Below are 27,210 nucleotides of genomic sequence, written 5' to 3'. Positions count from 1 at the left end.
TAACCCACAATTCCCTTCAGAACATACCTAAACAGTTGTCAGCTCTTGCTGTCTCCAAAGCCTATGCAGTGGATTTGTCCCCACAGTTGTGTTTTAAACCAGCAGGACAGAATGAGAACAACAGATTAGTTCCTTGCAAATATAAATGTTATCCTATCAAAGATGGTAACATCAAAAACTATATGTTGGGGAAAAGTAACAGAATTGCAAAACTTCAGTAAGACATAATTATAGCCCACATAGTGTGTTAAATGCTTATACTTTTAAAACAAAATTAATGCTATGGATTCTGGCTAAAAGAAACTGTCTACCCAAAAATCCACCAAACCCACAAACCAGCCACATCAGGCAAACGAGCTGCGGTATATCTTGAGCTTTACAAACCCCATTATTTTCCTTTGGAAGTTTTCCAGTTGGACACGTATTTTTCTGATCTCCTGACTGTTTTCAGTATTATATAAACCTTCCCCACAGTACTCCCAAATCCTCCTCAGACATGTTATGAGTCCTTACTCCCAAGCAAAAAAAATTAAAAATTTCTTACATTCATTCACTTAGACATCAGGTGAAAACAAGCACTAACCAGTCTCTCTTTTATAACTTTTGTCTCCTTTACAGTAGACGAATGACGGTACAACAACTACATCTATGCTAGTGAAACACAAACAGATTTCTGGAACTCGGCTGTACACAAATTTCACATTCCCTTGCTTCAAGAATAGTCAGGTTCCTTATGAAAGGCTGTCTGATAGTAGCATTGGGATGCTGCTGGTGACAAAACCACGTATGTTACTGAGGACACAACCGTATCAGTAGCATCAACTCAGGGTTTTCAATGTTTGGCTTACTCTGACATTCACTCAAAGTTCATCAGTAAAAGCAAACTAGCATCAAACATGTTTTGGTAACCATATTAGAAAGACAATACAAATGCAGTCCACAAATCCTGAAAGGCTTAGATTTGTACCCTCTTTTAAGTACTCCAAAAGAGTCACACTACCATGCCTCTATTAATAACAATTTTAAAAGTCCACCTTTAATAGTGCTTCTCCTACTGCTTGTAAAAAGCTGGTGATCTATCCAGCCAAATCCAGAAACAAGGACACGTGCAGTTCAGCTAGGGTTTAGGGGCACGCTTGCCTATAATATATAAAAATGTCACAGGACAAAAGGAAATAGGATATTAGAACAAACTGGTAGATCCCACTTTTCTGCAGGATCATCATAAAGCAGCTACATTTGATTAGAAACATAAGCCTGACACAATGGAGTGCACAGAGGGGTTTCTGGTTGTTTTCTCCCCCTCTTTCTTACTAACAAAGACTATTCCACAAAGATAAATTACCATCTTGGTCTGACCTAGAAAACGATGCAATACCATCTCTTAACTTGGACTAGAACTAGCAATGTGCACTGGTGGTATCACAGACTTTCTGGATCTTGTGGATTTGCCAGCAGAAGGAAAACATTCTGAGAGAAGAAAGCATATTTTTTCTTTGCTGCTTAGGAGACATTGTTTAAGTCTGTTCTTTAAAATGTATGTGGATATTTTTAAAATGCTTGTTCTTTACCTATATTCAAAGCGAGATCAGCTTGTATTTGGGACTAAGATATTTTTTGCTGTCTTTGCCTCAATCTATGCAGAATCAAACAACTCAGCTAAACTCAGATGAAAAGGTCTTTACTCCTTATTTATACTATTACTTGTGAACGGCTAGAAGAGCTGTTCACAAAAGAAGGAAATTCATATCACCAAAATGGAGGCATCCAAGGGTAAAACTTCATATTTACTTTAATACAACAAAACCACTGAAAAGTCATACACTACTACAGCCACTTCCCCATATTTGTTTACCTTCAGATAAAGCCTTTCATACAAACAAGGAATCACAGAACAGCCCAGGTTGGAAGGGGCCTCCAAAGATCATTTGGTTCAACCTTTTGTGGGAAAGGGAGCCCAGACAGGATTACCTAGCACCCTGTCCAATTGTGTCTTGAAAACCTCCCGTGATGGTGACTCTGTCGCATCTCTGGAGAGGTTGTTCCAGTGATTGATTGTCCTCACTATAAAAAATTTCTTTCTTATATCAAGGTGAAACCCCTCCCAGTGCAACTTGTACCCATTACCCCTTTCATCTCCATGTGGCTCTTTGTGAGGAGAGAGCCTCCATCCTCTTTGCAGCTGTCCTTTCCAACACAGACACTACCCTTTCCTATACAGACACTAATATTCGAACAGCTGCCTGATGGATCGGACCAACCTCCTGTCCCAAAGGAAAAAATAATTATAGCAACGGCAGAAAGTAAAATTGGTTGTGGTGATTGGTGAGGTTCAGCTAGAGGATACATGGGTACAGTGGGGAACATGACTGCCATTTGGGGGGACCATGACAAGCTGGAGGAAAGGGCTGAGAGAAGCCTCATGAAAATCAAAGACAACACCATGCAACAGTCCAGGCTGGGGAGCTCTGCAGAAAAGGATCCAGAGTTCCTGGTTGACAAGCTGCAGATGAGTCCGTAATGTGTCTTTGCAGCGATGAAGAAGGTTAAATGCATGCTGGGCTGTGCTAGCTACAGCACACCCAGCAGGTCAGGGAAAGTGGTTGCTCCTCGCTACTCAGCTCTTATGAGGCTACATCAGGAGTACTGTGTTCAGTGTGATGTCCAACACAAGAACCACATCAGCAACCTGGGAGTCCAGTAAAGAACCACTAAGATGATTAGGAGGATGAAGAATATAACATAGGAAAAGAGGCTGAGGCAAATCGGTCATATGTCGCTCCCTCTACCATCCTTGAAGATTTTTGCAACTCACTTGGCTAAGGACATGAGCAATCTGATCTATGAAGTTAACTCTTCTTTAAGTTGTTGGAGTAGAGATGACCTCCAGAGTTTCCTTCTTACACACCTAATTTGCTGTATGATCTATGATAAAAGGAAGCTAGGTGGCTCCGTTTTAGCAGTTGCCTGCACTTCTGCCCAATTGAAGTGACAATGAAAACACACCCTAAGTTACAAGCCTAGTCTTCCTAAGCTTCTACACAACTGAGAGATTCTAGTATATCTAGATGATGACTGCAAGTGCCTAAGATAAACTATTCCTCTGATCAAAAGGAGTCTGTCTCTTTCCAGCGACTACACAGAAAGAACAGGGAGAAAAGGCTTTTAAGTTGCATGCCCAAGTCAGATGCTTAAGGTGACAAAGCAGGGACTTTTTGGAACACCACGTACATAATGAGCACAAGGTGTAATGCAGCTGCCTTATGAGGCTGTAGGTCAAGTTTGTAGAGATACTGGTTGTGGAGACAATCTGAGATTCATCGCAGGGTACTGAAGGAACTAGGAGATGGCAGGACCCCTCTCAATCATCTACTAAAAGTCTTGGGAGTCTGGGGAGGTCCCTGCTGACTGGAAGCTTGCCAACGTTACTCCAATTTACAAAAGGGGCGTTAGGGAAGACCCAGGAAACTACAGACCTGCTTGTCTAACCTCAGTTCCTGGAAAAAATATTAAGATTATACTGAGTACTATTGAAAAGCATTTAAAGAATAATGCAATCACCAGGCACAGTCAGCATCCTTTCACAAAAGGAAAGTTCTGTTTAACTAATTTGACATCCTTCTATGACAAGGTCACCTGTCTAGTGGATGAAGGGAAGGCAGTGGGTGTAGTTCTTCTGGATTTTAGAAAGGCTTTTGATACTCTCCCTCACAGCATCCTTCTGGACAAGTTCTCCAACTGTGGGATAAGCGAGTTCACAGTGTGCTGGCTGAAGAACTGGCTGAAGGGCAGAGCTCCAAGGGTCGTAGTGAATGGGGCTACATCTGGCTGGCGACCGGTCACCAGCAGTGTTCCTCAGGGTTCAATTCTAGGGCCAGTTCTGTTCAACATATTTATCAACAATCTGGATGCAGGAGTTGAATGCACCATCAGCAAGCTTGCTGATGATACCAAACTGGGAGGTGCTGTTGACTGTATTGAGGAACAAGAGGCCTTACAGAGGGACCTAGATAGACTGGAGCACTGGGCAATCATCAATGGCATGACATTTAACGTGTCAAAATGCCAGACTCTGCACCTAGGCTGGAGTAACACCGGAGACAAGTATAAACTGGGAGAAGAGTGGCTGGAGAGCAGCCTTGCAGAAAGGGATCTGGGGAAGCTGGTCGGCAGCAGCTCAACATGAGCCAGCAGTGTGCCCTGACAGCCAAGAGGGCAAACCACATCCTGGGGGGCATCAAACACAGTGTAACCAGCTGGTCAAGAGAGGTGATTGTCCTGCTGTACTCAGTGTCAGTGCAGCCTCACCTGGAGTACTGTGTGCAGTTCTGGGCCCCACAATTTCAGAAGGAGGTGAAGGTCCTTGAATGTATCCAGAAGAGGGCAACAAAGCTGGTGAAAGGGCTGGAAGGAATGTCCTATGAGAAGCAGCTGAGGACTTTGGGTTTGTCTAGTTTGGAGAAAAGAAGACTGAGGGGCGACCTCATTGCTCTCTACAGCTTTCTGAGGAGGGGACGTGCAGAGGGAGGTGCTGAGCTCTTCTCCCTGGGATCCAGTGCCAAGATGTGTGGGAATGGTTCAAAGCTGTGCCAGGGGAGGTTTAGCAAGGACATTAGGAAGCATTTCTTTATGGAGAGGGTGGTCAAACACTGGAACAAGCTCCCTAGAAAGGTGGTCAATGCCCCAAGCCTGTCGGTGTTTAAGAGACATTTGGACAATGCTTTAACTTCTGGTCAGCCCTGAAGTGGTCAGGCAGTCAGACCAGATGAACATTGTAGGTCCCTTCCAACTGAAATAGTCTATTCTATTCTATCTCATCTACCTTTCTATTTACAAATTAATGATTTTCACAGAAAGGCACATCCAGGATGAGCAATGAATCTTACCCAGGCATTTCAAAATCAGTTTTCAGACCAGAACCATTCTGACCTGAAACTTTGACTCTGAAATGTCTGGGTTTAGGCACATTGCTCATCAGCACACAGCGACTCATGTAAGGTTCAGAGGAAAGAAGCCTCCCTTCAGGTTCCATGCGAGATCTGCTAAAGAACTTCTTATTGCTCTCCACAGTGCTGGAAATAACTTTCATTCTCTTGTTTAGGACGTGCCAGATAGGATCTGCAAGAACCTGAAATTTTCACCAAGCTACCCAAAATGAGGAAACTGTTGGGAGAGATTCAAGTATGCAACTTGGATACAAATTCTTGAGTACGAAGAAAGTCTAAATTTCTTTAAGAAGATGCTGAGGGAAAAGCAGGCAGTGAAGGTGACACTAAACATTGAAAACTGATCTGAAAGACAAAAGCCACAACTATGCTGGTAAACTATAGTCTTCCTTTGCAAAGCTGCCTAAAAGACACAGCTCTGACACTATTATGATGTAATGTCCAATAAAAAATACTAAGTGCTTAGTATCTTGTCTTCACATTTTCCTTCTTGTTTCAATGATAAGAATTTCAGTACAAGAATACCATTAAAATGACAATGACTTCTAAAAGCTATCAAACTGGCCTTCATAAGTTGTACAAGCACTCAGAATATTCCTAACGAGGGTACACATCACATTCTTAATCATTCCTGAGATGTCCTCCATAACAAAATAATTACAGAGTCCTATATAAAAGTCTGCAATGTTCATCCTAAGAATTTGGCTCTTGAGTTCTTCAAGCAAAGATCAGCCCTGCCGTGTAGGTCTACCTGTACCAACAAACTGGAAAGCACATAGCCAATATTTTGATTTGTCTAATGTACTCTGGCACTAACAAAAGAAACATCAAAGCACAATCATACCCAGTAAAATAGGTGAGAAAAGAATAAATAAGCAAGCAAGATCCCAAGGCCAACTTTCATCAAGAAATTATTAGTTCAGTTGAAAGAAATGAAACCTACTCAAAGGTGAGAAAAAATATCAGAAGTGAACAGAAATCACCATAAGTATTATTTGAAGGGGTGAAGATTAAGTTAAACTTATGATTTCAGCTGTAGAAATAGGCAAAATAGCTCTACACAATCTAAAATCAATTTGCAGGAGCTATTCACAGCATCTTAGAGCTCACTGTGGACTAACATATGCACCTAAGCCTACACTAAGCTCTATGATGCCATCCATAACTATGTTAAGCTAGATCATTCAAAGCCAGCTCAGGTACCTCTGTAATACACTGCCAACTCTGGTTAGACATTACAGGCAATGCCTATTGAACTGATATACAAGCTCTTCACAACACAGCTCTTCATGAGTTCACGAAATGATTCCCATATTTCCTGTGGTGGGACACATTCAGATACCAGATTGCATGTCCTGTATAGTTTTTCATAATCATGAATTCATATATTCATGTGTGTTTTTTTAATAGAGCCCCAAGATAATTTCTCCACAACTGTATTTCAATTGCCAACTTGCTTTCAGATCAAATAACACAACAGATCTAAAAGCTTACTTGAAAAAAAACCACCAAAAAAACCAACCATCTACAGAAGAATTACCCATGTTAAATACAGCTGTCTTACAAAAACTCTTATGAGTAACATTATATTCAGCATGTGTATGCCAGCACTTGCTTATTGCAGGAATTTAGAGGGCTTACTCATATGAACAATTCTTTACAATTCATTAAAAATACAAGTCAGGTTCCTAAAGTTTGTTCCCATTTAAGCCATCCCAACATAATGGCATAAAGTGTACTAAAATATTTAAGAATATACATTTACAGGTTTGATTTATTTCTAAAATACTTACTGAAATATTTCTTTATGCTTATAACCAATAAAACATTTAACAAATATGCCTATTACAAAATAGATATTTCTTAAAATAAATTCTTAGTGTTTAACGGGAATTAGGGACAGCAACCATTCCAGCTCTTCTAACAATAAATACCTGCTAAAGCAGATCTTTTTTTAATATTTTATGAGGGTATAAACAGTAATAAATTCAAACCACATCAAGCTGACTTTTTTTAGTTTTGCTATACTTCACTGATATGTATGAATGCAGAAAATATACACAATATAAAATGAAAGGGGCAAACAGAACACTTACTTTCTCGAAATGCTTTACAGTAGCCAAGGAATGACAACAAAAAGAACAGGGCACACAGCAGGTCTGCTCTGCCAACAATCCCGGCAACCTTAAAAAAAAAAAAAAAAGAAATAAGTTTCAGATTACCAATTTTTTTCTTAGAAAACCTGAATCAAAGGTAGACACACATATACAAAGTAAAATGTATAAAAGAATATCACTGTATCAGGTTTTTTTTTTTTTTTTTTTTAACATGGTATACCGGATTAGCAATACCCAATTTTTTTAAGCTGCATTCTAATTTTGATTGGGTATAGCTTAGTATCAACTAGGTAAATGATTTGGCTTTAAGAGAAACTGCTGTTCTAAGAAACGAAGAAGGATCTTGCTGAAGAAAATGCAGACTGTCCCATTCCATCTGTCTTTTGGATAAGGCTGCCTTTCCATAGAACTCTCAGCAAACATCCTGAACCCCAACAAAATTGGCAGAAAAAAATTTGCTGAAATGCAAATCAAGACTGTTCACTTTCAGAAGACAAGCCAGTCTTCAAATTGCAGTCTGAACACTCAAAATGGACAAATAGTTTCCACCCTGCAGAACAACAAAAAAAAAAAATCCCACTTTTTTGTGTTATATTAATTGATTGCATTAGTGCTATCTCCAGCTGTGTCTTGTAACAGAAGCTGTATTAACACAAAAGAAAATGAGAAGCGCATTCTGGGACCTCTGTACTCCAGATTTGTGCCAACCTATTTAAATCAAGAGCGTTCTCAGGGCCATCAACAAGCTTAGGTTCAAGCCCTTAAACTGTATTTACAATAACTTGCTGAGACACAGCATGACATATTCTTGGATCTTCATTCCTCAGTTACAGAAGTGTCAGGATATACCATGAATTTTTTGTGGAAATCATGACACAGGGGGGTGGCAGCAGCCCTGATGCTGGGACCTCACTAGAACATACACCCAGAGCAAGAATCATGGAAAGACCCCTTTGTTCTCAGTCTAGCTCTTCTTCCTGGAGTGCTGGGTTCCATGTTTCCAGTAGATGATGTACACAGAGGCCTTTCTGAAGCAAGGCTGAACAGCTAAGGGGTTTTTTTAAAGCTGCTTTTTGAGGTGATGGTTCAGGGACAAAAGCAGAAACTTTGGTTCTTGTGTAGTATACTAGTTGTCCCATTCTGTGAGCGGAACAGAAAGAGGAAAGTAAAAAGATAAATTGTATTTTAATTTTGTTTAAAGACACCTGCTAACCCTCTCTTAGGAAAAGGGCATTTTTTGTGTCAGCCTGACATGATGGAACAATTATTTCTAAATAACATCAGAGAGAGAAAGAGAAGTGTAGAGGCACGAGAGTAGGACTGAATCCACTGAAGAGACTCTCTCCCACTTTACCCTCAGCTTCACTTGAGCACTGTAAAAGGAGAAACTGTTGGACTCCTAAATTCAGTTCAAAAAAACATCTTGATTTATCCAAAGCCATGCACCAAACTTCCCTGCTTCTTTTTCTCTCTTAACGAGAATTAACGCAGTAACTGTGGAGTGCTTTGAAAGGTGAAAATAATGAAGTGTCATTCTGTTTCAGGAGCTGCTCTCAGCTAATGAGATAAAAGTAAAGGTGAACTGACACAATTTTGAAAACAAATGCCAACTTGTTACAACAAAGAGATTAAGGGACTAGTAATACATATATGGCCTCAGATGACTCCAACAGCACAATGTTATCTCAAATGCAGGATCAGTCCTATAGTCTCTGGTAACAAGGTAAACAAAAAAAAAATTACAGTTTTAAATTAGTATCAGGTATATTCTTATGTCCTGTTTTGTTTAGTCTTTCATCACTCAAGCGTTACAAAGAACAAGTACTTTTTAGAAGCGAGAACTACACCACAGGAGTGTTTACTAGTAAGTAGAAAAATGATAATGAGAGATGTTTTTCGTACATAAGTACTGAGAGTATTAAACTTTTCAAGATCCATTTTACATAACAGTTTGTTTTGTGCTGTATTTACCAAAATCCAAAGCAGCAGACAGATTCTTCGCCATTTTATGTCAAAATATGTCATCTCATTTCAAAACCGGGATGTCATGAGACTTAAAACTCACAGCTTTAAAATCATGAGAAATGCTTTTTAATGAGATGCTGCGTGACACACACTCATGCTAGAACCATAGCAGTATCATGTCTGCTTCAGTGCAGCAAGGTTTATTATTCACTGTGTAAATGATTAGAGGTCTTTTGTTCCCTCCTGGATCTTGGAAGAGACACGGTACGTAAACATGCTACTTTTTTCTTCTTCCAATATTTGCCCAAAGCATACACAAGTCTTCAAACCTTGCATATGTAAGCAGATGGCATCACTTGTAATTTATTTGACATGACCAAGGTCTTATTAACATTTGCCTGCTGATTTAAATATATTTTTAGAGTCAGGTGGAATGAAGAATAAAATTACAGATATTGATAAAGGAGTCAATAGTAGGTCTATTGCAAAGTTAAGACTCAAGTGAGATTTCTATTTACATGTCAGAACATCAAAAGCACTGAAGACCTGTTTTACTTCACTTTGACATCTAGAACTGGTTTAGGAGAACAAATATCAGAGGCTCTTCCAACACTACCACAACGTGCTCTCACAAAGAAGTTATTCTGCATGCAAGCAAACACCAGAAAATGACTGGCAGGATGTTTTAGCCACACTGCCAAAAAAGGTGCCAAATTACTAATACATGACTTTGCACCTTCTCTAGATTTCCAATACATGCACAGTCCCCAGTCAGCTGAGAGGCATAGCTTTCCATAACCTCTTCCCCATTAATCATGTGCAAAGCAAATAAAAAAAGCCAAAACCATGGCACACTGTGAATAAATGAAAAATCAGTGTCACATATATAGAATAAGATGCACTGAGGAGTCAGTGTTCATTACTTGCACAAAGATCAAAGTTAAAGTTAGTATTTTTTCAGTAGCTCAGTCCTTCCAAACTGTAAAAAAATGATTTCTGCATTGTGTTTATTTTATATTTCATATTTTCATTATTACAAGATCAAGCAATCAGGGACCACATCCAACACGCTCACTGGCACAAGGCCAAAAGATTTTCTTAGCTATATTTCTTAGCTTATTTTTCTTAGCTATAAGTCAAAAAAAAAAAAAAAAAGAAAAAAAAAAAGAGCTTTTTAAGAAAATCATCTCCTCTTCACTAGAATGTCCACACAACTACTTTCATCTTTGGTCAGGTATTTTAATTGGTTGCTACGCATGTGCCATGTTTCTATTCTGCATCTTTACAGCTTAAAGTTCCAGCCACTGTTATGCTTTGTCTGCACTATTAAAGGGCCCACTACTATCAAATTTGTGTTCCCCATGTACATAATTAAAGTCTGTGATAAAAAAAAAATCTGTGATAAAAAAATATATCCTTTAATCTTCTCCTTCATATTAAAAATACAAACCCATGGAGTTTGATCTCTCATGACATGGGATGATTTCTAGTCCTTCAATAATTTTCATGGCTCTTCTGAGCCCTCTCAATTTTTCCCAGTGTCCTCCTTGCAGCATGAGTTCAAAACTGGATGCAATAGTCTAATACAGTCACATACAGAGATCATATAATGCCCCTACTCCAATTTGCTATCTCCCTTTTTTTTTTTAATCAAAGCAAATGGAAATGAAAAGTGGCTATGCGTTTGCATTCAGTTTATCTTCCATTCTCCTTGGCTGCTCATGAGCTAATGTTTCTAGTAATGAATTCTTAATCCAGTAATTAGGGAAACTCTGTAGTTTAGGGCTATCCTTCTTTAGTTATTGTACTTAAATGATTTAATTTATCATCCTTAATAAGGTCCAGCCCTGTGGAATTACAGGCTTTTGGACGCACTAACCATACTATTTGATCATTCTCATAAGACATGTGCCAAGAGAAACGTTAAGAATATATAAAAGCAATGTGTAGAATATAAGGCTATGTAAGAATTAATTAGTCAAGATGATCAAGAACTTCTAAGATACAAATCGGTAAAGCTAATTATTCAGTACTTACACATTCGGTGTGCACTGGATGTACAGCAAACAGCAAAGCAGCTATAAGAGATGTCTTTGGAGCCAGGTTTAGCCTTCTTCCTTTATTACTGAATTGCAGTCCACCCAATAATATCGAGAACACATCAACCATCAACACTGAGATAGTACAATGCAGTATTATATTGATGACATGGAAACCAACTGGGTAGAAGCCTCCAGCAAAAAGGTAATTAATTCTATATAGAAACAAAAACATTAAGGCTAGGAATTACATCAATGGTTAGAGACATGCAAACAGAAAACCTAAACAACCCCATAGCAAGATCATGTTACACACACACACAAAAAAGGCTGAAAAATACCAGCAAACCCCAGCACGCATAGTATTACCACTTAGCCATCACAGTTGGCTAGAAACAACGTCCTGATCTTTACTCAAAGGTATTCATATGGGATACCATATTGAGCATAATATCTATCCTTTCCAAAGACATCTGTTAATGCTATTATGTTAATCATCCCTATGGTTACTTAGAACTGGGTTTTGGTCAGCAACATAACTTCAGTGTTGTAATGCAGGAGTGTCCAGCAGATAAACAACTCAGCCCACTGTGTGGATACCCCTGGGTTTAAGAGAAACTACATCCAAAACCAACCTGATGACACTATTTTAATTAAATCCACACAGTGAGGAAAGTAATATGCACTGAGACTATGATTTCCACTGACATTCTAGCTGAAAAATGTCCTTGCAGTTGGACTGACGATGTGGAAACCAGCTGGGTACAATCGGTATCAATCCAGAAAGCAGGCAGTTAGCACATCTTAGTAACTAATTTGTGAGACTAGTTAGAAAGAGGTTTCATGCAAGTATTAAAACCAGAAGGAAGTGTAAGTGAAAATTCAGTCTAAAACCCTATTCAAGATAGGAACTCTGTCCTAAAATGGAGGGGGAGAAGAAAAGGGAGAAACATCTTGTTATTATTTGTATACTTTTATCAGTAGGTGAGATATACAGAAACTTAGTTTGGATAGGGGATTTTATATAGTTCATTTGGTCAGTCTGCATCTGGCTTAAGTGCAATCTATTAAAAAAACCTAACCTATTATAAATGTGATACACATAAAAAAGTTGGAGCTTAGGGAAATTAAGAAAACCAATTTCTTACTTGTGAAAATAGCATTTTATGGGCCATCTCCACATGCTCATCTATATTTTCAGATATAGTAATGACTGTATCCCAGTTCACTCTTTAAACTAACCAGGATGTTACTAGAGATGGAATATACCACAGAGACCTTGAAAAGAAAGGAAAGCATGTGCTGTGTAATGCACTGAAAGCTTTAATAGGTTTAAGACTGACACATTCTATTCAGTTGTGTATTCTCCTTGACGAAAATGTGAAGAAACCCCAACAGACAGTGAAACCTACTTAAAACACTGACACTGCACTCAAGAGTCAAAGTTTTTGCTTGAATATAAGGACTAAGAGTGGGAGTACTTCACTTAGTCCTTGGCTTAGAGCAGGCACAACTGCAGAACCAGTGCCAGGTCCCCATCCACAACGCTGAGTTGCATGGGGAAAATAAAGAAGCTTAAGAACCTCAAAGATTCTCTGCATTACTGTGCCAAATTTCTACATGATCTACTGCTTGCTCAAATCTTTGTGCAAAAAACATGAGCTAAGCAGCTACAGAAGTAATCCTGATAAACCTTTAGTTATTTGAGAAAGCCAGCAAGTTATATATACAGGCAGACATCTCTCTCACTAGGATTTTCAGACACAAATACTCACTTGAAGTTAGAATATCAGGGAGGAAGAGGTGGGAAGACTATTCAGTGACCTAGTGGCAAAAGGCCACAGTAAATTGATGCTGTTTATAAAAAATCATTTGACAGGTCACCAGGAAAGCAGAGAACAAACTACAATAGCAGTATAAGCAGCAGCATGGCAAAGTGAAAGGAACATACACCTCCTAGCTCTTTGATGATATGACCTACATACCGAACCATACTGTCCCTAGTACCAAGGTATGTAAGAGCATAAGATGCAATCTCTGAAAGGTACATTGAGATACAGAATTTCAAAATAATGTATACTTTGCAAAATAAACAATTTGAAAATTAAAACTCAATTTGAGATTAAGGTAGTGAACAGGAAAATCATATTCAGGAAAGGTACCCAACTAGCCTCCAGATACTTTGTCTCTCTCCTTTCTGTTGCTTCTTCCCCACAATCAATTGCGCCAATATATGTTAAACAAATTCAGACCTCGAGCAAAAAGGCAAGTCTCACCTGAAAGTTAGGACAGTTAGTGGTCGATATGACTTATGACTGGTATTGCTGCTGAGTTTGCTACCCCAAAAGTCATGATGCCACAGGTCACCAAGTGGGGTTTCTGCCCTGAGGTCCTGAAAGGAAACATCATAAATTACCAGATTCTTAACATATCTGTTTTGTTCAAAGCAGCTAAAACACAAACAAGCGTTTGTTAATACAAGCTCAAGCTAACATGGACATAGCAGGTGTTTTGCTGGCCCACTACTGACATTTTACAAGGTAGACAAGTTTGCAATCTTGGATGCCTGTCATCATAAAGGCCAAGATGCTTGGATTCTGTAAGTAGGCATAACTACATGAAATTTAGTAGAGCTATGAGTATTCATATCAGTTGATAAACCGGTCAATAGCTGAGATATGAAACACATTAAAAAGCCCTTTACTTTACAGTTTTGTAAAGTATTTGATTTTAGGTCTAGGTTATCTTGTGAAGGAGGCAAATAACTGTTTTTCTACCAGTGTTAGTAGCAAAACTACTAGTGGAAGCATGAAAGCAAGGACACTAAAGATAGAAAAGAACAATTAGTTCTTTTTGAAGCCTTACTTTGCACAGGACACTATTCAAATAGCTTTTCTTTTTTTTAGTTCTTAATACATGAAACCAAGAATCAAAATCTCCATATACTGATATACTGCTCTAAAAGATTAATAACAGAAGACAGAAAAGTAATTAATTATTTTAATTTGGGGTGGAGTAGAGGACTGCTAAAAAAAAACCCCAAAAACCTCACTGCAAAGGAAAAGTCTACTCTTTTATTTTATCTTAAAGCTATGCTGATAATGAAAAAATCCAAATAACCTAGACTATTGAATGGAAAACATACACTTTGGAGAGGAAAAAATACGGACCTTGGTAGCATCTGCATCAGTTTTCTGACATATTCATCTTGTACTTGCCCCTCTTCTGATTCCCTGAGGCAATTAAATACCAATTGATGCTATAGCAAATGTGCAGGTTAAACACACTTAAAGACAGAACCTAAGAACAAAATTATACTAGCAACGAATAGCTTTTGCATGAGTGCTGGTATTATACCTGCAATCAATCACAAGTTACTCTACCCCCACCTTCTCCCCTGAAATTGTTCAAGAGACCAACAAACCAAAACAGACTAACAAGCCAATACAAACACAAGTAAGTAGACAAACGGGGTTGCTAAACCCATGAAAGAACCTATGTCTTATTCCTCCTACATCTCCATCTACTTACAACATTTCCACATTATAATACCCTTGGTTCACTGACTCCAGTCCCTCTCAAATGCTCCTATCATCTCACTTGCTTCTACAGTATCTTGAGCACCTGCTGTGGTCTCCAGTACCTTCCATCTCATCCTTAGCTCAACATTTTTGGCCTGTCAACAAGGCAAGAGAGAACACATACCACTCCTAGTCCTAAGGTACAGCCAAATGTCTGGGCCACGCTGACTGGCCGCTGCTAAGCTGAACTTAAAATAATTCAACTTTTCTTGATTCTCTCTTAACACATTCTGACTTTCCATCCAAAAAATCCAGGAAGAGATTTATTTCTATCACTTGATTGAGTTTGTCCAGTATTAGACAACTGGTTAAAAAAAAAATTAGGAAGGGGAAGTAGGCTAAAAATCCTAGCACACTGTCAAATGAAGTGAAGCATTCTCTAATAGGTTACTAATCAATACGCAGAAAAGAGAGCAGGGCTAACACTGTAGTCTTTGAAAAGTCCTATACTGCAACTGTGAATTAAGGCATTCTCAGGGAAAATCTTAAGAAATCAAGACTCAGAGGGGATCCTATTTGGGCTCAAGAATTATCAAGGTGCAAAATTTATTCACTCTCTTACAGATGTTTCCACTGCCAAGCAATAGATACAAATTTCTTTCTTTTCCCAGGACTGCAATTTTGTCCTTAGGCACCTAAATTCCTGTTCCATTCCTCGCTGGTATGCACAAACCCTAACGGTCATAATTTGACTGTCAGAGGAGGAGTGCACTCAACCAGCATCCCACTAAATCAATCAATATGGCCTGCTTTTGCAGGGGCAAGTTGAGACTGGATTGTACAACGACATATATTAAAGTCTTTCTACTCTGCAGGGGACAGTTGTTAGTGGGCATTGTGGCCTCAGACTTTTTTTTTCCCCCCCAACCAATGGCACTGCTCCTTATGTACATTTGCCCCCCAAAAAAGCGACAATGAAAGACAGACTTTTTTTTAGTATCAAAATCTTAAAAGTATGTCTTTATGTCACAGATGATCTTCAACAACTTGAGACGGGAAATATATTTGAGACACGCAAGGCTAGATTTCCCTTTCCTCTAGATTTCCCTTTTCTTTCATCTTCCATAGGAAGAATGTAGGAAAAGCTGAATATATGGAATTACTTAGTGATTAGAATACACTTCCATACGACCTAGGAAACTTCAGTCGTGCATCTTGCTCTTGTATTCAAGTTCTGTGAGAGACAGTCATTAATTTTCCTACTCAGTGGACTTACCCTAAAATAGGAATGGTTTGCTCCAAGAGACACAGCTGGTTAAAACTTATGTATGATTTTCTCTACAAGAACTGAAAGTAGATATCAAACAATCTCTAAATATTTGATTAGCAGCAGCTTACAGACAGCAGAGTTCAATACTTGAAGAAAGGTCAGGTTTTCTATATAAAGGCTTATGGTAATGACACATTGTGTCTGATGCTCCTTCTAATCCAACTGTTTGTCTTGCCAAGCTAGTAAATAAAGACAAAAGTCGCTGCTGTGTACCAGTTAAAATGCTGCTTAAAATGACAAGCAAGCATCTGGAAAACAGCCTTGAACCCCAATAAAATCTAATAACAGAATGTTCCACAATACGGTAGGTATGGGGTCAACTAACTGTATATCTTTCACTAAAAAAAAAAATAATTGAAAGATTGGGGTGGTGGTGGTAGCTAGTAAATTAACAAAAAGGTCACTGTGTGGTACCAAATAAAATATTGGTATAGTAACACTCAGTAAATCTACAAAATTACTTCACCTGATGTCTCTCCTATTGAATATGAATAAAATATGCTATACCTTGTTTCATAAGCTATGCCTTTGCTAGATGCTCTCCCTCCCCATTAAACTGGTAAACTCATTGTCTCTGCATTTTTCTTTTATATTTTATATTTCCTAATATTCATATGACCCCTGTGTTAAAATGATACTGTCAAAAAAATCTCATTTAATTTCTAGAGAATAATAGAGGATTTTGATGTGAAAAACAGAATAAGCCTCACAGTTTTTCAAACATACAGACTAGGTATGAATTAATCTATTTAAGCAGTTGGTTGAATTTCTCAGTATTGCCAGCAGCTATAATCCTGGTGCAGGTTGTTGTGTTGCATAGATAAATTGAAACATTTTGAAAGCAAAAACTGAAAGAAATGGAGAAAGATTACAAGTGTGGAAATTGCACATGAACAAAACAACCTGCCTTGCTTCAACATCAGGTTTTTTTTTCATTCTTTCAGGAAATGAAAATACTATAAATGTGCCCCAAATAAAACTTTGCAGAATGAAACATTGCCAGAAGTGGTGTAATTTAAAATATAATGCTTCTTAAAAAAAAAAAGTCACTGTAGGTTCTTAATTTGTCTATAGTATTCTTTTAGAAGTTTTGAGGTTTATTTCCAATTTGGCAGATGTATTTCCCCCCCCATACATTTATAACTCAAGGTATGATGACTTACACAAGCATGATACAAATTTGTCTAAGGAAACAGTAATTCTCTAGGATTCTAAAAGGCACATTGTGATAAGTTACCTCTAAATCTTGTGCAAGGCAAAAAAACCCGTGAACTGTAGTGGTATCAGTCTCCAGATTATCTTCCCTGTATCCCCATGGCTTCAGGAAAACAGAACCAACAGAGAGTGATTCTTTTTATCCTATGCTTCTCTTTCCAAACATTTGAAAAAAACCCTTCCAGAACAGCGTAAGAGCTGTAACACCAAGACCCACCCATGAGCACGGGCTCACTAACAGCTACATGTGATTCTATGAAGTGTCTCAGCAATTGAAGACACTCAACTCCTCAAAGTTAAAAGAATCTCAGCTAGAGGCTTGTTCAAGTCACATGTTAATTTCTAGGTATCTCAAAGATTGTTCATTGCATGTATGATCAGTTTTAAAATAGAGCACAAGAATACTCTGCCTCTGTTTAAAAAAAAAAACAAAAACAAAACCAAACTGCTGTCACAGGAACTTTGAGTGGGGAAGAAGCATAGGAAAAGGAAGCTTTCCGTGCTCCTCTAACATTTTTATGGTATAAACCACAGCTGGAGAACCCCTGCACCCTAAAATCACTTAGTGATGCATTATGTATCTTGCAACCAGAGTAAGTTTATTCATTGGGCTTATTCATCTGTCACACTGAGAAGATAATGAAAAAATCTCCTATTAACATCAACTGGTATTAGAAAAGTCTACTGCATACTCTCACTGACTTAGAAATGAGCATAAAATTAGATCTAAGGCAGTCTTGATGTACAGGTACCCTGTGAATAAACGTTACTAAACATCACATCCAAATCAGATAATGCTTTCTTAGATGACAAGCAGATAAAGTCCATTTGGTATGGCAAAAAGAGATTCCTTCCCCTCAACCAGATATCTACACTCGTTAAGCAGAGCATCTCACTTGCAAAAGAATGAAAAGGGGACACATTCTGAGGACGGGGGGGAAAGCAAGCTGTTTAATTTGTTGACTCTTTTGTTTATGCATTAGAACCCAAGTCATGTTATTCAAATAGCTTCAGGAGTAAGATTTTGTTAAGCATACTTATGCTTCTAGCTTTTTGGTAGAACACTGCTGCACAGCTTGTTTGTCAACCTTAAATAAGGCTTACTTTAAAAAAAAAACAACAATAAAACAAAACAGAAAAATTAAGTTCAGAAGAGGGATATTTATTAGGATGAATATTTTGGGCCTACTTAGATCAACTGTTGTCATTATTTCTTTTCCTATTACCTTTTATGTCAAAGGGTCCAGCGGGAAAGAAGAGAGACAAACCTTATTATTGATGATGGCTTCAGAATCATCAAAGACAAAATCTCCATCATAGCTGTTAGCAAAACAGAGGAAGGAAATTAATGCCACAACCATTTTAGCCCAGTATGATGGAAGGAGGAACCATGATACATCATGGTCCAGACTAGGTTCTGTTTGTGCCATTCTGTGAAATACTTGTTCCAAGTTGGGAACTTCAGCATTATGTTGGTTGCAAATCTGAAAGAAATACAAACAAATGCACAATTATAGTTGCATTTCACTAAAAAATCATTTAAAAATGGAGAGTTGGGTTGGGAAAGGAGAATGAAGTTTCATACAACCTAACATTTTTCTCTCAGTGTGTTTCATAATCACTGGAACGTATCTAAACATAATTTTGTATTTCATATGTGGAAGAAAGGCACAGTTCCTCATGGTCGGAGCACGGAGATAAAGCCAAGAAATTCTTAGATTTTAAGCTAAAGCTTTGGCATAGGTAAATTCTAAAACCTTGAGCAAAGCACTGCTTTTCTGTTTCTTGCTATTCTTTTCAAGTAAACCAAACAGGGGCATCATGGGGATTGTGGAGTGAGTATTTATAAAATTCTTAAGAGAATGATAAGCACTATGATTTCCTTCTCAGTGTGAAAAACATTATCAATTGCAAAAAGAGCTCAAGTCTCTTCTGTTAATTGAACCAAAGGATCTAGTCTTAATTATAGTCCACATAGGGAACTCAAACAAACATCACAGGTAGACATGTACAGAGAGCAGTTAATGAACTAGGCCCTAAATCTCAACAATTCAAACAACGAGGCAACAGGACGCATACCAAAGTAGTGCTCACTAGATCACTCTGCACCCTGCAAGTACCTCATATGCTAAATTCCGCTGCTGTATTCATGGACCTAAGAGGTTGCTGAAGTAGGTGAAAAAGACCATGCAGTCCAACAGCACTGGGTGATACATCAGTGTGGAGGTACTAAGGCTGGAAGTTTACCCATGAGCCACCTTTACTTGGAAGGGTCTCTTCTGATGCTCCAAAGCCAGCCCTCTGCCTGGACAGCTATTCTGCCTCTGCTTCTCTGCTGCTCTGACAGTATTGTGAGTGGTCTTCTTACTAAGTGCTGCTATAAATGGCAGGGGGATGAGGTTATGAATAGAAAACTACAGTAAAAGCAGGGCAGAATACAAAGGTTTTATTTGTAAGCTCCAGAAAAAGATAGGCACATATAGTAGCCCAGCTTCACAATTTCTAGGGTCAAAAGCTTAGCTTATTAACTTTCTTCTTTTTTTATTGGCTTTTTAAATTAACTGTTGCACCCCTGAAAACACTGCATTTAATGTCTTCATACTATATAGGAAAAAGCTCTAGTCATTTGCCTTCTTGAACAGACTAGACCATAAGAACTGCTAAGGCAATTGCTTTGTAGCTTTCTGTTTGCAATGCTAAATTCCAGTTTCCACATATTCCCAGTCTCTGTACACACACATGCACACGGACAGGCAGTACTCCCTGTCACAGCGGTGCTCCTTCTCGCTTTGAGGGCTATATAACAATGCTGCCAAATTCAGATAAAGTCAGTAACATGGAGCTGTGCAATCTGAGAGAGAATGGAGCTCCTCAGCAGAGTAAAGCAGATCAGCCACTTTAAAAGCAAAATCTTTTCTCAAAGTAATTCACCCTTATCCTCTTAGTTTCACAAAAACAAAGACTAACACCCAGACCATTAATCCAAGGGAAGTGTATGGCATTGCTCGTAACAGCACAGGTACAGCATCAATGCCCACTACCCAACCTAAATATTTAATCCACTCAAAATTCATGTTGCCCAGAAAGTTTCTCCCATTATGCTTTTTCCATCTATCTGATGTGCATCAGCTGCCAGTCCTCTCCCCGCGGTACTGAAGACCAGGCCAGTCCGTGGGGGCTCCCTCACACCCGCGCAACCCGTTAACCGCCCAGGAGCACCCACGAGAGACCGCGACCTCCCGCCGCCGCGCACGCCCCTCCGAGCGGCGGCCCGAAGGGCTCTCCCCTTGCCGACCGGCCCACACGCGACTGCCACAGCGGCGGCAGGGAGGGCACCTCCCCGCCGCGATCGCCAGCCCCACCGCCCTCTCCGGGGAAAGCCCAGATCGAGCCAAACCCGGCCCGGCGGAAAGTACACACACACCCCCCCCCCCGCTCCGCCCGCCACCGACCCACCGCAGCGGGGGGTGGGCACGGCTCCTGCGTGTCCCGCCGGAGACGGCCGGCGCCGTGGGGAGACTCGCACCAACGGTCACAACGGCCGCGGGCAGAGCCCCACAAACTTGAGGGCGTCCCGAGCGCTCGGCGGGCGGTCCCGGGGAAGGAGCCCACCCGGAAAGGCAGCGGCGGGCGGATGGGCAGGGGTGAGGCTGCGGGGCGGGCGAGCCCCGCCAGGAGTTTCGCAGCGGCCCTGCCCCAATCGCCGCTCCCCTTTTGTCCTGGCGGCGGCGGCGCCTGCCCCGCTGAGGGGGGTGTCCCGTTCCGCCCCGGCCCTCAACCCCTCCGCCGCTCCCGCCTCCCCACGCCGTTCGGGCCAGTTCCGCCAGCGCTCCTGCCAACAAGCGGGACAAGCGCAGGCCCCCTCCCGCACCGGGGGGGCCCCGTGCGGCGTTACCTGCCAGGAGAAGGAGCCTGCCCGGCATCTCCCACCCGGGTGTGAAACTCTCCCGCCCGGCGAGCCCCGAGCCGGAGCGGCCGGCGGGGGAGGGGCCGCGGCGGCTTCGCCTCCGGGAAACATTCTCAGAGCCCATTGGCTGCCTCGCCGCCCCACCCCTCCTTCTCCCCGCCCCCCCGCGGCAGCTCCGCGCGCCCATTGGCGGCGGCGGCGGTGACGCGCAGCAGGCCGGGCCGAGGAAGCGGAGCGAGGAGATCACTTGTGGTGGCAACGGGGCCGGTGCGAGTCGTTCCGCCTCCGCCCCAAACTCCGCACCCCTCTTCCTCGCACAGAGGCAGGCACCGGGCGCTGGCCGCCGCCTGCGCCGCGTTCCCAGAGCGGGTCCGCCCGCCGCTGCCCCTGTCTCTGCTCTGCATGACGGTCGTTGTCCCGCGCACCTGGCTAGCCGCGGGGGGCAAGGGGTGGGGGGAGGGAGCGGCGGCAGCTCGAGCGGGCTCGCCTTGCCCTCGCGCGCCGCCGCGACCGTTAGCGTGACCGTTACCGGCGGGTGAGCCGTGGCGTGCGGGGGCTTCCCAGCGCGGGGGGCTCGCCTGTTTCCTCACAGGCCGGGTTCCTGCCGCGACGGGATTAGGAGAAGTGAAAACCCCCCTGGGGGAAAAAATAAAAATAAAATACGGTACAAAGGCAATAGGGTGGTAGCGCGGGGAGGGGAAGACTCGCCGCCTCGGGCGGGAGCCGCCAGTGCCGTAGGCTGCTTTCGGGGTTGAGCCCGGCGCTGCAGCTCTCGGGTGCGTTTAGCGAAGCGCCTTTCTGATCCCCGCCTCTGCCTTTCTCGCTGAGGCCCCGGTCCGGCCGGGCTTGTGCTCCCCGCAGGAGGGGTATCATAGGGAAGCGATAAAAAGGCTTTATGAGGTGTACTTTATTCGCGCGTTTCATAATTGCGATTTTCCTGTAAGAAAGTGTGATTAAATGCTGAACTGTACCATCAAACGTTCGGCAGAAGCTTCCCTAAAAACCAGTAAAATCTTAATACGCTGAAACTGGATGAGAAATCCCGGCTGCGAGCCAGGCAGAGACATGCAGTTTGGAGTGGGATTTTTGAGATCTTTGCGTTATCAAGTGTCAAATTAACAAGGTTATTTTGTAGCTCCTTCAAGGCTTTAACTCTCAAGTGGAAATGCTACTTTGGGAGGGCTTCAGTGGTAGCCACCCATAATTGCTTGATGCCCGCTTTGAAACAGCTGCTGCTGCGCCATGGACAGCTCAGCTGCTTGTGAGGCAGCAGCTGAACCAGCACGATTTCCAGGTAGTATATTATTCAAGTATATGTGAAGCTCCAGCTTTTAAGATGGTAGTCTGTAACTTATGCTTGTTCGACAGCCACCAGAAAGCATCTGAGGTGCTTCTGGGTTGGGAAGCAGTGGAAAGCTGGCGACCTGCTGTCACCAAGCACGCGAAGCTCTCTTCACTGATCACAAACTTCTGGTCCCTTTGTTACAAGAGCTAAAATAAATACACAAAGGTTGTGACCTGCAAACCAGTAAATTGTGTCTTGTACTTTAAAAGGATCTTGTCCGCTCTGCCGTTGTCCCCGACTTAGTGATATAGGTGGACATAATCAGTAAGCTTATAATTTACAATCATAAAATGGTAGAGATGAAAGATGTCTTCATGACTTTTTGATCAGACTGCCTTATAAATGCAAGATAAAATGTGAGATAATCTGTAACAGCATGCTGTCTAGGTTTTCTACTCCTGAAATGCAAAGTATTGAGATTTATATCACTTCCTAAAAATGGCTAGTTTACCACATTAATTTATGATGAGGAAATACTGGTTGATGACTGTCACATTTCCTTACTGATTCAACTTACACCCGCCCAAGCTACCCCAAATAAGTATTATCAAATCAAAATCTTGTCAACTATCTTTCCAAATCCAGCAATCTTCCTGAGATCACAATATTTACAGATGTTTTAAATAGTTTGTGTTTATTAATGGAAGAGTCCCAACTCAAGAGAGGGGCCCAATTTAGAAAAAAAATCCTTGGTTCGGAAAGGCAGTCTATCACATATTTAATCATCTCTAAATTCCAATGAAGTAAAAGAAATTTCAGTTCATGCTTAAATTTGCACATACGTAAGAATTCATTTTAAGCATATGTAAATATATGTAAGGTTCTGTGAATCAAGGTTGAGATTTGCCTCACTGGACTAACTGTGACAATTGCCAGACTTATACTAGTTGAGTCACTGTCACATTTCTGTGTTACGTTTTGTTCTGTAGAGGGTTTAACTTTATCACATTTGCTGATGTGTCTATTTCTACTAATGGCCCATTCACATCAGATACTCGTCTTAGTAGTTCCTTTGCTCATACTTCTTATACAGCTGCACATCCTCGATCTATGCTTTATAACCAGAATCTCATTTGTTCAGTGCAAGTCTGCTGATATCATCAGTTCTGGTCAAATTTATGAATATCCACACAGCCAGATGCAAAGATGGTATTAATCATCTCATCACCACTTATGTCAATACAACAATACTGATTAACATTTCCTTATAAACCACACAACATATACAGAAGTCTGTCCTTCCCATTATTTTACATTTTGAAATAAGCCTATCTCTTAGGGTTTTATTATTTTGCTTTTTATAATATATCAGCTTTTACAATGACCTTCTGTTTTAATTCATGTGAAGAACTGCAGAGCAAATACCTGTTCTGGAGAGTTCCCTAGTTCACTCAAAATCTGATTCAAATCAGCTACAGTTGCATAATTTATCTCCAGTCTGCTTCTTTGGAGGGTTATTATAGCACTTCAATTTGAAACAGTTCCTAAATAAAACACTATTTTTTTTTTTTAAATCTGCATTTTCTGGGAGGGTATATGTATGAAGTGAGTACCTCCCTGCTCTGTAGTTTTCTTGGCATGCTAAACTGATCTGCATAAGTGGCTATTGCATCCTTATTTTTAGCAGCCTGCCATTGCAGATCTGCACAAAGGCCAATTTCTCTTTCGTAAGAAAGGAGCGTACAAAAGACATCATATTTCAAGGGATCAGCATCTGCGAGTATTGCAGTGACTTTGCAGACAAGAGAATAAAATGTCAGGGACTATGGTAATGAGAGATTCAACCGAAATGTTTCAGAAGCCTAAAAAGACTGTCAGTCTTTACCGTAGTTGTTTTTGAAACAGCTGCGTCTTCTCCATGGCCTGGATTTTGCCATCATAAATATAGGTGTGGCCATTGAGCACAACTGCTCCTAACTGTAGGTAATCAGCTGGCTGCTACCTGTTGCATGGTTGGGGCACGCACAAGCATTGTATGCAAATATTTGCAGTGTAACTACTGCTGTTAATAGTACTTTGATGGTCTCTTTCTCTAGGCAACTTGTGTTCCAAGTATGTGTTGTACTACAAGGTATCTTAACTAGCAGAAGGTCTTAGCTAGCTTGTTTTGTACATCATATTTTGTACACGTGTGTGTATGCACACGTGTATGTATGTAGACACAGGCAAACTCATATCCTGTTACAGTTGCAGTCTTGACCAACCATAAGTCATAAAAACAAAATACAAATTAAACAGAACTTAAGCAAGATTGTTGCAAGAGGAGTGGAGTGAATGGAGCAGCCTTTCCCATTTTTTCTTCTTCATATTTCTACACCTCCTTGCTTTAGTAACCGCAGTTCCCCTCATGACCCGTGAAAATCAGCTTCGTTAAGATCCCCCTATATTCTTCACTTTGCTTTTTGGCTTGCCACCTGTTCCAGATTCACTTTATCCTATGACTGACCAGAGCTATGAGCGTGTTCCCTGGTGAACGGCCTGCCCAGACTAATAGAACTAGTGACAGCTGGATCTCTCCAGGAAAGTGTCTGTAGGGTGGCTGTGATTTACACAGCCATTATGAGTTTTATGCAATGTGTAGGAACTGAACATGCTTGAGGCCTCTGTACTTTGCTAACTCTGGATTAAGTGGGACAGAAGTTATTAGAAGAGGATTGACAGACAGACCCCACAACTTTAATTTTCTTTAGAATCGAGGCTTCCAGTCAAGTAAGTCTTGAAGGATCAAGTGGATCCCTCAGCCTTGCTACTGTAGACACATCCTGGCTCACTGGTTGAGAATGAGCAGATCTATTGAAGACTTACTGCTACTCCATATAATGTTTAGGGTAGATTTGAAGAATTATGGCTCACAGTCTTAAATTATGTTAAAGTATGTATTTAATCACATACTCTCTTTCCCCCAAATAGGTGTCTAAGAAATATCTTTTAAAAAGAGTAGTTAATTCTGAAAGTGAAAATTATGCTCTGCTGTACAGGTGGTTGTGAAATGTGTTCTTGTCAATATAAAATGAAAATGTTGTAGCAGGTCAAAGACTTGCGAATAACAAAGATGCTGCTGTTCTGTTGTTCTCTGAACCATAAGAATCCTCATCACTACTCTTCACTACAGTTCTTTAGACATAGTACAAGATATACTTTAGCTTTTATAGGAAAAATAAAGTACCGTCTATCAATAATCAACCTAAGCCTTTCAGAGAAAGTACCAATGTAGCTATGTCAACTCATTAAAAGTTCAGCAGTAAGCCTGAACTACTTCACTCTGTGCATCTGCCTAGCTTTTGTTATGTAAGAGAAAATACAAAGTTTTCACTTAATTGTTATAAGTTTTTTTCCCTCCACCCTCTCTTTGCCAGACACTGAAATGAAAATAACTATCTGTGCTTGACACAAAGAAGCAGAAGATAAAAAAGAAAATTTAAATGGAAAGTGGAACTCTTAAATCATTTTCAAAGGTATTAAAATTTCCTTCCTAAAATTATTTCAAGCTGTATGAGGCAAAGATTGGAGACGTAGTCAGAATGATTGTGTGTGCTAACATTATATGATTTAAGAATATTTCCAAGTTTTACATTTAAAAATTGTATTGTCCTAATCAAAAGGCTGTACAAGCATCTCTGCTGTCAGAATCAATTTGTAATTCATTACTTTTGTCCTCCAGTTTAATAGTCTTTTATCTACACACACACATATAAATATAAATATAAATAGGCACTTTTAAAGACTGCTGTATCTGTCAGGGTTAAATTGATTGGAACTTTATTGCACACTATATAAAATTGTATTGGACAATACATTAGAAGATTAGGGAAAGTATAACTTACTGGAAAACCTAACAGCATCTAAAGTAGCTTTTCTTGAAAAGCATTTGCAACCATGGTCAGAGAACCAGAAAAATTATTTGCCTTTCCTTGTATTATGTAACGTTAGCAAATTGGACCTCTGTTTAGCACTCACATGGTCATTCGCCTAAGTGAAATATGTGTTGAATATGGTAGGTCAGTCAGATGATGTCATTTTGTACTGAGTAATATAAAATGATGATGTGAGGTACAAGAAACAATGAACTGAGGCCTGTACCTTTTTCTGTATAAAGGTTCCCTCCAGCTATTTTTAGCTTTTCAGCTACGTGTCTAACCTTGTCTTTTATTCCATTTTCACAGACCTACTTACCTCACAATGGGTTCCATGAAATCGTGAAAGTTCATCTGCATGCAAGAACTCCATGACCAAGACCTATATTTAAAAAGTAGGAGGGAAAAAAGGATCTTTGAAGCTAACTCTAAAAGTGATAGGAGAACTCTAGGGAAATACATACAATGAAACACTCCATAATATAATGAAAAAGAGGGAGAAGCTAACAGTGCGTGATTCATATGAACCCAGTTTATAACTCATAAATCAAAATCTGTATCAAAAGGTCTTAAAAATACATCAGTGTTGGAGGCAAAGCTGGTAAGCAGCATGATCCGACAGAAGCTATTAGACAGCATCAGCCTGCAGACCAGGACATCAGACACTAACACTGCCATAAAATGCAGAAGTTATTTTAAACTTTTCTTGTTACTGGTATTTGTGAAATGAAATTCTTATTCTTACTAAAATCATTTTGTTTCATAGACAGTGATCATACAGTGGTGCATTTTAGCATCTACCCAAGAAAGCACTGAGAAATTTAAGACATACGAGTTATTGTGGATTGTAGTTAGAGTAGCTGCTTTTAGATAATTTCCAGCTGTGACTGGTAAATAACATTTTTCTTTCCCTTCTTGCTCAGGGTAATTACGGCTGTATAAGAAATTTAAGAAGGAATAGTTTATCTTTT

The 27,210-nt window shown here is 40.3% G+C and overlaps 1 protein-coding gene and 1 long non-coding RNA gene across 2 annotated transcripts in view; one reads left to right on the top strand and one right to left on the bottom strand.

Annotated features, from left to right (window-relative positions):
* TMTC4 (transmembrane O-mannosyltransferase targeting cadherins 4) overlaps nucleotides 1–21,164 on the bottom strand; it is a 59,737-nt gene extending 38,573 nt beyond the window's left edge. Inside the window, 6 exon segments of the mRNA XM_075740834.1 lie at nucleotides 7,043–7,130; nucleotides 11,066–11,282; nucleotides 13,344–13,459; nucleotides 18,402–18,617; nucleotides 21,029–21,100; nucleotides 21,102–21,164. Coding sequence (XP_075596949.1) covers nucleotides 7,043–7,130; nucleotides 11,066–11,282; nucleotides 13,344–13,459; nucleotides 18,402–18,617; nucleotides 21,029–21,100; nucleotides 21,102–21,164 — 772 coding nt within the window.
* Nucleotides 21,165–21,649: 485 nt separating this feature from the next.
* Nucleotides 21,650–27,004, top strand: LOC142600147 (uncharacterized). Its single transcript, XR_012833604.1, has 3 exons — nucleotides 21,650–22,334; nucleotides 25,742–25,840; nucleotides 26,549–27,004. It is a non-coding gene; the product is annotated as an uncharacterized LOC142600147 (long non-coding RNA).
* Nucleotides 27,005–27,210: the final 206 nt, after the last annotated feature.

Source organism: Balearica regulorum, chromosome 1 (genome assembly GCF_011004875.1).
Source record: "Balearica regulorum gibbericeps isolate bBalReg1 chromosome 1, bBalReg1.pri, whole genome shotgun sequence".
Taxonomy (NCBI): Eukaryota; Metazoa; Chordata; class Aves; order Gruiformes; family Gruidae; genus Balearica; species Balearica regulorum.
This window is presented reverse-complemented; position numbering and strand designations above follow the sequence as displayed.